General features: G+C 40.0%; 1 protein-coding gene across 1 annotated transcript in view; it reads left to right on the top strand.

Moving 5' to 3' along the window:
- The window catches only part of LOC104391129 (chromosome unknown open reading frame, human C10orf128), a 16,884-nt gene extending 6,580 nt beyond the window's left edge, over positions 1–10,304 (top strand). Inside the window, exons 5-7 of the mRNA XM_010000359.1 lie at positions 673–746; positions 9,401–9,427; positions 10,228–10,304. Coding sequence (XP_009998661.1) covers positions 673–746; positions 9,401–9,427; positions 10,228–10,304 — 178 coding nt within the window. The remainder of the gene's footprint in view (positions 1–672; positions 747–9,400; positions 9,428–10,227) is intronic.
- The last annotated feature ends 663 nt before the right edge of the window (positions 10,305–10,967 follow it).

The raw sequence follows: 10,967 nt of genomic DNA, 5'->3' as shown, positions 1-10,967 counted from the left end.
TTTTTTTTTTTTTTTTTTTTTAAGAAATGAAAGCCAAAGGCCTTGTTTCAAAAGTTCTGAAATTGGATAACCTTTGACACTGCCAAAACATTTCCACATTTTCTCTAAAGCTAAATTTTTACTGCATTGACATATATTTACAAACTGTTGAGATTAAAAGTAAACAAACACAAAACAAAAATAAAGCCAAACCAAACAAACAAAAAACTCCACAAACCAGGAACAAACTAAAGGAAAGAAAAAAAAAGAAAATATGTAAACCAGGGTACACTTATTCATCAGAAATTTCCCAGTTACTGTGTCTGGATCTCCATTTTAAGAACTCCCTTCACCCCAGGCTCCTTCAGGTCAGGGTCATGCAGTGATCAATCTAACAGCTGACTTTTTCAGTCCTCTACACGTCCAAGAATGACAGTCACCTTTCATTTTCATTTTAAAGATCCTGCTTCAGCAGGGTTAATGAGAAAGAAAGAAATTAGATAGCAAATTAAGGCTTAATCATTGTACAATTCCCTTAGATAAATGTTAACTGTCCCATCCTCAGTGCTTTGGAGTGTAATTAACTATACCTCTGTACCAAAGGGAGAAACTATAGTGTGCTTCCTTTCAAGGTCAAAAAACCCTGCTGAAAGGGTTTCCTTTTTGCCCCTGGTCTTTCTCCCCCTTACCCAGGAACAGTAAGATCATTCTCAGTTTTGAGCATCTAATGGGTTCATGTGTAGAAGAGGCAGTGATAGACTGTTTAGGTAATGGCCACTCCCCATGTCCCCAAGGACAGGCAGAAGGTCAGAGATGTACAGGAGAAGGGACGTTTGACTGCAAGTCTTCTGTTGGGTCATGGTAATCTAGAGTTGTGGACATTATTTGTGTCCCTTTAAGACATTTTATAAGTGACTAAAAAAGCCCAGATATTAATTCATCAGCATTCTCACAAACAGAAGGCAACAGCTGTACTCAGTGACCTAAGAAATGGCTTTTGGCCTGTCACAGAGAGCTGAATAGAAGAATTTCCCTATCACAGTCATTCCTCATAAAGAGAGCACAGCATATGTAAACACTCAATTGAAGATCAAAGCAAGGGCATCCCTTGCAGCAAGTACTTCAATGCTTTGCATGTCCAACACAGAAGGGCCCCAGCCAGGAAACATCTGTTATTTTCCCAGGGAGACACTTTCCCAACCTGAAACAGCAAACTGTCACAAAATGTTTCATTTCTAGTAACACAGTATTCATTACAAGACACTGACAATTTCTGTGTATCAACCTGCTAGACCTGTGTATTTCACTGCTAAAGCTGTCCCTCATGAACCCCAGACTCTGGAGGTAAGGGGAAAGGTCTGGAGAGAGGAAGACTTGCCCTCAGTAGAGAAGAACCAGGTTAGAGACCACTAGTTTACTATTATCTTATGGCCAGAAGAACAAACATACAACACCCAGTAAACTTTCTGGTGTATTAAGCACAGTATAGATAGAGCAATGAATGGGAAGGGCATGAGAAAGAACTAAGTCAGAGCAGAAGAGCCAGAGACCAGAGTCAAGAGAAAAGGGAATAAAAGGAGGAGAGGGACAAAGACAAGAAGAGACACAGAAAGCAGCAGATTTACTGTCAGGATGAAATGCAGATGTTATGAACTATGAACTTCTCCACACTGAACTTTTCTACCTCCCCTTGCTGTTTATTACATGTGATACTTTCTTTCAGAGACAGTTTTATCATCTATGATGCCATCCTCTGATCTTTCTAGGGAAAGTGACTGACTTTCTCATGGCAGCAAAATGTAACATCTTCAATGATGATATTTGATGATTCACTAATTCAAAAATTCACCTTCAGCCATTTTTTAAAATTATTTTTTATTATTTTTTTTAATTTCACATCATCATTGCCAAAGCACTTCAAGCCACTCAGTAATTTCTCTCGCTAGCTGGGACATGCTCTGAGTGAGTGCCACCCAGCACAGTACCATCATAGTCAGCCTCAGACCACTTTAAGACCTTGATGCAAGTAGACTCCTTTTACGATAGAAGCAGAATTAGCTGGTACTGAACTTAACCAACAGCTTGCAAGAACAGGTTTCCAATAAAATCAGGAAGCATTCCGATGTGCCCTCCTTGATACCTTCCCAAATACTTAAAACAGAAGTGTTTCTACACCCACATTACATTTACAGCTCATTGTGAAATAATTAACAGCATTTACCACTTTATATAGTCAGTTATAAACATTAAGATTTAAGCAATCAATGAATAATGGGATGTTCTTAAAGTCAATGGGATATTTACTAACACTTGAGAAGAGAAAGATGCTTGAGGCAAGCTTATGTCAGCTAACAAACCAGTAATTTAGATGTCAACTGACTATTTAATGTCCTCTTTTTAAATTAATAGCTCATGTCAGTTTCAAATGCCATCTTGGTGTAAGATTGGTAAATTATAATGCCTAAAATTTTCATGCAAGTTTAATGTATTAATAAAAATGTCTGGGTACATTTAATGCTAGCAATATTTTGAGCTAACTACAGTGCACGACAGACAGATTTATTTTGACAGGAGACAAAGGAGACAAGGAGAAAGATAGAACATTTACTAAAAAGAAAAAGATACATATTTTAAACCTACTGCAATAGCAAAAAGGACTCTTTTGCCTCAACATATCCTGGGCAACAGCACACATCAAAACTTCCCATGCTACTCATGGGTTTCTACAGGTCCCCATGTAAATCACTCAGGAGGATATCAAGTTTTAAATGCATTAGACATTCTAATGTTTTATGGAGGACAGGAGAAGCTTGGGAGCTGTGTTGGCCAAATGCCAAGCACATTGGTGAATTTCTTTTGCTACTCAAAGCAGAACCTAGATGTTCTCTTGCACTTTCCCACTGGATTTCTTCTAAGGGACTGACTTCTCTTTGCTTTGCTAGATTATGCTTGGGAAACACAAGGTACTCTTGGAGAATCAGAGGATTCTTTAGGTGAATGGAGGAGGGCTTGGAATGTTATCACATCCTGAAAGCCTCCAGTCTCCACATTAAGAACTGCCATGGATTACATAGGAGGAGAAATAATCTACTTGGAAGATACAAACATCAGGGATGGATGGCACGGCAAAGACTAGGTTTGGGCAATCGTGCAAATTTGAATGTTGTGCTTCAGTTTCCTCCAACTAGCAGAACTGCCTCAGTCTAACAATTTGAGCAAGAACATTTTTCAGTGTTCAGGTCTGTAGCCAGCTGCGCTAACATGCAGAGATATTGAATAGGAGCTGACCTAACTATTTCAGATCCTTCAAACAGGTTTAAAGTCAGATAGACAGAAAAATCTTCTGTTTTGCAGTGGAGATGAGTTCTTTCTACTCTTAAGAATCCAAAATTATCTGTAATTCTGTGAACTGCAGAATGCATCATTTACCAAATGAAGCAAATTGAGTAGGTATGAGTTGTATCACTGATGCTGTCAGCTGCAAATGACAGACACAACCAGTCTCATCACTGGAGTCTGAGCTCAGAAAAACTTAGCTGGAAACATAGTCATGATGCTGGGATGCTTGAGAAAGTCACAGTGGGAGTTCTTCAGAAAATGAGCCCAAAATTTACAAATCAAAATGCATAAGTAAATTAATATTGAAAGAAAAGAGATTTTGGCCTTGTCTGAACTTGTTACTGGAAGAGTGGTGCATGAGGAAGAAAGATCAAGATCTAGAGCACAGCTCGCACAGGACGAGGTGTATTGAAATTCATTGCAGGGACTCAGATCCTGCATCAGCTATTCACAAGTAATACTATACATTGCATCTGCAGCCAGGGGCAATCCTGCCTCAGCCATTTAACTATCCACTGAAATAATATCTGCTTAAGATGCAAGCACATACTGCTGGTGTACTATAGGCAAGTTGAATGGTAAAAGTGCTGGAAATACTATGATGCCAAAAATAAACCTGCAAAGGAATTATCTCAAGCCAGTTCCTAATCAGAATAACAAAGATGTCTTTTCCACAGAAGATTTTTACACAAACAGCAGGAAACAGGGACTGGTAGTGGTTGTTTTAAACCATGCCACAGCAACTTGTGTGAACTTTAATTACTTTTCAGTGAAGTAATTCTCTCCTGCAGAAATATGTCAGACTTGGAGACAGATGTTTTCTTGGCACTGATCTGACTTTAAGAGGACTTTTTTTTTTCCCCCAGCAGTGATGTATCTCACTTTTCAGCCTGGAGATACCTGGAATGAGGCTAGTTCATTCTTTTAATTTCATTCAAGCTGTAGCCTTCCTGCTAAGACCACTACTTAAAAAATAATAACAAAAATTACAGGATTTGTTTGGACACTTTTGTAGAAAAAATGAAAAGAATGACTCATTACACAAAACCTGTTACTACTGAATTGTCAGTCACTACAAAGCACTAACAAACATTGACAACTGCAGATGGATACGAAGGAGTACACATTTTCCTAGGCATAAATCTGTGTCCATCAATGTCCCCAGGAGATGGGCACTATAGCATCCCACCTTTACCTGCAAGTTTACAGTCTCCATCTTCCACATTCCTATTCCTTAAACATGCTCCCAGCTGTCTCTTTCTGATTCACCTCTTCCAACACATGGGATGAAAGTAAGAAATACAGAGATAGAAAAGGAATTTGTTAAGCACAGTCACTATTATTCTGAGGAAAGCACTGAAGTGTTACCAATCTTATCAGAAGAACAAGTATTGGCATGGAATGGTTTGAATAGGTGAGTTGGCTTGGCCTTTCACGCAGATTCCCAGCTGCTCAGTCTCTTCCCAGCCTGGCATTCAGATCTGTAACAACGAAGTCTCCTAAATTTCAAAAAGTACTTCCTTCTTTAAATGTAACATATGACTCTGTCTACCATTCACTTCAACTGTGACTGACTCAAATTGCAAACTGAACTCACTAGCCTTGGGAAAAAACAACAACAACCAACCAACAAACAAACAGCTTCAGCTGTCAGAAACTAGAGCTGCCAGAAAGACACCTGACAGAAGGCAGCTCACACTGCAGCACAGATGGGCCTCCCTGGCACAACAATCACATCATAGAGTCCCACAAAAACACTTCCCAGTGGATCTGCCCCAACCCCTCAGTTACCTCCTTTTCACCTCTCAGTTTGGTTTTGCTCATTTTGCATGCAGCCATGGCATTCCTGCCACAGTGAGAAAATATTATCTGGTCTGGAAAGAACAGGGCCTGGCAGAGGGATAAGGAAAATCAGAGAAGAAAAAGCACTGCAGAAGATATCAAAAAGCTTCAAACTCCATCCAGCTTTCACCTGCCTATGAACATCACTGTAGCTGATGGAAATAGCAGAGATCTGTTGCCTCCTAGTCTGTCCTCCCATCTCCACTCCAGTTATCTTTCCTAGTGCCCACTGGGCTTTTTTCACCCCTCATCTGTAGCCTGCAGATGTCTGTTGCTTCCCATGTGGAGAAGTAGAAATGGTGGTTCTTCTACAATACAAAGAATGCCACAGATCACCCCATACTTCTCAGATCACTGCTCTTGGACAGACTGACTTACATCCCTGTCCTTGTTTTGGGCTAGTGTACCCTTTGGCACTTTATCCTCCACAGTTCCATTCCTGTGTGCCCCAAGTATCTTCTGGACTTGTGCAGGAGACAAAAGTCAGTGCTACAGTTCCTCTTTACAGGAGCTGTGGCCAGTTCAAAGTACTCTCCTCATGCATGATCATAATGTCTCTTGCAACAACAGAAGTGAAGCGCCAACGGGAAAAATCTAGTCATACCCTATATGCACCCTGGTTCTCTCTAAATCCCTATTAATCCAGACAGCTTCCTGGATTTCTTCAGTAATCTTCAATTGCCTTAGAACCACTGCATTACCTCCATCTGTCTTTGTTCTCCTAAACCAAGCCTTTTTTTTTTTTTTTTTTTTCTCCTGTTCCTCCCTCACCCAGGAATATTCCTTTTAAACTATGAGTGTCAGTATTATCTTTCTGGATATGATGAAAATCAGTCCTGTAGACTCAGCAGAATCTTTGACACCTCTGGGGTCAAAGACTTGAGTGTTTTCTCTTTACATACCTCAGCTATGTCCTAAGCTGTTCTTTCACTTGCAACTTTTCCAGCCCCAGCCCACCCCCCTCAGCAAAAGCAACCCTTCCCAAAGTCTTCCATTCTGCCAACTAGTATATTCTATAAACAACCCAGTTATCAGGTCAACATAAAGTTTTCTTAAGTTGTCAGAAGTTTACAAATAAGGAAAATGAGAGCCAGCAAAGACAGAGCTGCCTCAGTGATCAAAATAAGCCTTGAAAAATAATTGGAAAATTATTCCTCTGTGGTCTACTTTGGCTGCAGAACCTCCCTTCACAGCTGCCACCATAGCCAAATATCAGTAGCGAATAACTACCAGGAGAATGGGAGTGGAACAATACTTGAAGGGCTACAGTAGTCTTAGGCCAAAGTGCATTTGCGCTACACTAAGGAATAGATGCCATCTGCACAAGAGATGTCAGGCCCTGCTGATACACCCAAACAGGCCCAATTCCTTGCTCAACATGGCAGGGATTAGTGGGTGGCGGATAGACTGAAGAATGTATTCACCACTTTAGGTTTTCTCAGTATGCATCTTGGGAATTACATTTAATGAAAAATATTTAAAAGCTGCACAAATGCCATCCTAGAGCATGCTATTGAAAGTTAACATAACAATGAACAGAGGTGTCATAAATAACTCCATGTGTGTTTGTGTAAATGTTAAAAAATGAGCAAATAATCTTAGCAGAAACAGCTGTCTCAACTTCTTGCACATACACATTTGCAGAAACAGAATATAAATACTCTTTCTGTGTTAAGACAATGGTCACTAGTGACAACAACAATAAACTAGCTTTTCTACCTTGTTCTCTCACTGTCCTTTCTAGTTGAACTTGTTCTTCTGAACAACCTTAGGCAAGTTACTTTGACTCAGGTTACCCTATCCATAAAATGAAATTTATCTTTACATCACACACTTCAAAACCAACTATTGCAGGCACTTTCAGGCTCTTAGTTCCTTTTAGTATTTCTGAATGGGACAAATACTTAATATTTAGACACATGCACACAGAAACACATATATTTGCACACACACATATACCTCACACTGCTAGGGTGAGAGGAATTTGTTAAACCCCTTTCCAGGATACAGCATACTTCACTGATGCCAGCTACCAGTCTGACAAGCAGAGCCACACTTCTGGCTATTTTTTGCTCTTCTCTGGCCACTTTCCACATTCCCTGAGAGAGCATCTGGCCTGGGATTCCTGTTCTCCCTTCATATTTGGGGCTGGATTTGTGGTTGACCTTTTCACAGCTGCCAAACAGGGAGGAATCCTTACTCTTTCTTACCCCTCCGCACAACTGTTTGAAGCTAGTCTTGAATAGCTCTAAATCATTTGATTGTAAGAGTTGCTCCCAAATCTGCTGAGTCAGGAGAATGCTTTCCTGGTAATATTCAGACACCTGTCAGAGGCAATTCCTTCCACAGCCATCATGGTCTCTGCTGGCAAATTTCCTGGTGCCACTGATTCCAGCAATAAATTGGTAATTCTACCTTTCCCTAGAGCTGCTGCGAGTATGGATAAAAAAAATCAGGAATGTTTGTGGAAGAGTATCCTCTTCAGTCCTGTCAACAGAAACCCAGGGTAACTCAAATATTAGATACCACCAAGCAGAGAGCCTCCTGCTCCCAGTCAGCACCCATCTTCCATCTAGTCCAGGGCAGCTTTATGTTGACTAGAGCTTGTCAGAGAGGTGACAACATGGGATTAGCTTGGAATGAAAGACTGCTATCATAGCTAAAGGACAGCTTGAAAACAAACCAAAACAAAACAAGGCCTCTTGATGCAAGGGACTAGGAGTGCCACAGGTCTTAGCCAGAAAAGAACAGCATCGGAGCTCCTGCATATTCCAACTCATAGAATTTCCTGTATCCCTGTTGAATTTCTGGACAAGTTCATGAAAAAGGTATCACAAATATCAAACAGACTCCTAGGAGCCTTCTTAGAAAACAAGATTAATTATAGATCTTTTTATAAGATAATTTATATTGTCCATGAGATCCTTTTTTTTCATTTCTCTGATCTCCTACCAAGAGATCTTCTTGGAAGGATCTGTACTAGGTATTAGCAAAGCTAAGTTTGTTTTTCTTTTGTTTGTTGCTTATAACCAACGACTTCCATATTCCATGTGGACTTTACAGCCTGGTATCAGAGCGCAAATAACAAGCTGCAAGAAATGAGCAAGTATCACACAGTGATGCTGACTCTAGCTTGTAGGCTGCAAATGCTTGGGGAGCCATAGGGTGTTTGTCATGGGTTCACAGTGGTTTATGGGCTTAAAGGCTTCCCATATGTGTTTAAATTGGGCTTAGACTCACTTCACAGAGGCCCACAGCTTCAATGGAAAATTTCTACAGACTTGTAAATGGAAAAAGACAGAAAACACTAGCTGAAAAAGTAACTAGGGTACTTTTTGTGCATTAAAAACAACACCTGGTCCACTCTCCAAATCTGATTTACTATGTAGACACCAAAATGCAAGTGCTAAAGAATAATAACTACCCCTTTAGGTGGAAATCTGTATTTAGTGTCTTTGTGAACTGGTTCCTTTGAGTGAGTTTCCAATTCTGGAGGAGAGTGAAGCACAGGACCCAAGCGCTGGACAAAGCAGGTTATGAAATTGAGCTATGAAAGCATGGCAGGACAGTACAGGCACTGCAATTTTATAGAGCTATGCTCACTCACCCCAGCCTTGAAGTGGAGAAAGAGATAAAGGAGGAAACAGGAGGAAAAAAAAACCCAAACCAAACAAAACCAAAACCAAGTATTTCTCTCTGATTGGAGCCTATATCTGCCTCACTGTACAGTCTCCCATGGACTGTACACCCAGTTTAGACTAGAAAGATGAGAATCAGGTCTTAACTCTTTATTGCAGACTCTAACGGTTAGCACTGTAAATATCATGTCAACAGACAAATTAACCACAGCTTTCACAAAGATGGGTGTGACAAAGTTTCTCTCAGATGGAAAAAAGATCGAGAAAAATTACAAAGAAGCAAGTCCCCGCCTGCCAAATCTCCTGCGAGTTCTTTCTTTAGCAAAGACACCAGAAAATGCTTGAGCAGTATGAAAGGGACTATGATGGATGCCACTGCCCAGTGGAGTCATGAGATCTAATAATATAAACAAGGCGAGTGCTTCAAGAGAAGATCTTATTTCCAAGCACTGACGCTAGATGGAGTAAAACTGAATAAAAGATTAAGAGCAGTGAAAGAAAGAGAAAGGATGAAAGATCCTGCATTTTCCCAGCTGCTTCTTGAAATCTCAGCTTACTGCTCTGAAAGTCACGATTAATATCTTGCTCTCTATATTTTGCAGGTCAAACATGGGATCAAGCCAAAACAGGTATGTTCCAGAGGAGTCTGGTGGAGCAGGGCATGACACATAGAGGCTATAAAGGCACATCCATCTAGATAAAGGGAAAGGTCACAGCAATAAAAGCTGTGGGGTTATTCTGAGTTCCTCTTGAGAGTCCAGAGCTGCCTGCAGGTCTGCCAAACACTCTGCATGGCCTAAGGCAAGTAATTCAACTGCCCTGTCCTCCAATTTCCTAGTTGAATGCTTGGAATACCCCAACATAAGGCCCAGGCATACTGTCTGCATTATGACACAATCATGCTGTGATGCTGCTGCCTCTCCATTAGCAGGTACTTCCCATAGTAAGTTCACAGAAAGATGCAGCTTCAAGATAGATCCAGGAACTGCTCGGTTGCTCCCCACTCATGTAGAGACAACATGGGGAAGCACCCCAAATGATAATCATCCAAAGTCTATAACACTGTAAGCAGTTCTCATAGCAGGATGCTGCCCTAAAATGCCTTGCTTGCTGCTAGGGATAAGTGAAGAGGGCAGTGAAGAGGGCAGCAGGGAGTCACAGCAACATCCAGAGTCATATACTTGTGTTAATTCACTTAATAAAAACAGTTACCTCCAAAGATACAAACAAACACCTAGGAAAATAAAAGTTAAGTGGGAGGAACTTAACGAATATAATTCCAGAAGCTCCATTGTTAAATTTCTAGAATTCTTGTTTTTTTTCCTGTGGGAATCTCCCAGTTCAGCTTTTACAATAATACTATGCATCACCCCAGGTAAAACCAAAGCCAGAAAGTGACTGTTAACCTGCAATGTTTCTTTCTTTTCAGAGATGATGCCAACATACTACAAAAACAAAGTACAGGTGATCAATAATCCTTTTGAAATCGACACTTACCTGGTCTGAGGATCAACAGAAGTCTCTTGTGCACAGCCAGAAATCTCACCGATACTGATTCCTTTCTTTGTGCTTTAATTGAAAGACTGATTGATTACAGGTAGAGCTTGTAGTGCATGCTACCTTCAATCACCTGTAGACAAAGAGCCTGCAATCAACAACAGCAAGGATAGGAAAGGAATGAGAAAGACAAGAGATGAGCTCCGCTCATTATTAAATTCTGTTTAGTCTGCAATAAATATATGATTGATTTATAAAATCGATTAAATACAGGGTAATCAAAAAAGTAGCAATACATTTCAGCAGCATAATTCATAGTCACTCCCATATTTCAAGACAGGTCAATAATGAATGAAGTAACTAAAACCATTCATTTGAGGTTGAAGCAAAACAAGGCTCCTCAAAATTTTCAGGAAATAGATATTTTGTGTTAATAGGAAAACATGTCACACTAAAGTTAAATGTTTTTTTCACTTAAAGACTGATCTCTTGTTGAACTGTAGGTGGTAGTGCTCATTTCATCCAATTAAATGAATTCTGGTAATTTAAAATGAAAAAAATTAATTTTGAAATAATGTGGGGGGTTGGTTTGTTTTTGTTTGATTGTTTGTTTGTTGTTTGGCTTTTTTGCATATATCAACCTGTTTGAAAACAGGTTGATATACTAAAAAA

The sequence above is a fragment of the Chaetura pelagica genome, unplaced genomic scaffold (assembly GCF_000747805.2).
Source record: "Chaetura pelagica isolate M959 unplaced genomic scaffold, ChaPel_1.0 scaffold156, whole genome shotgun sequence".
Lineage (NCBI taxonomy): Eukaryota > Metazoa > Chordata > Aves > Apodiformes > Apodidae > Chaetura > Chaetura pelagica.
The sequence above is the reverse complement of the archived record's forward strand: the minus strand, read 5'-3'. Positions and strand labels throughout refer to the sequence as shown.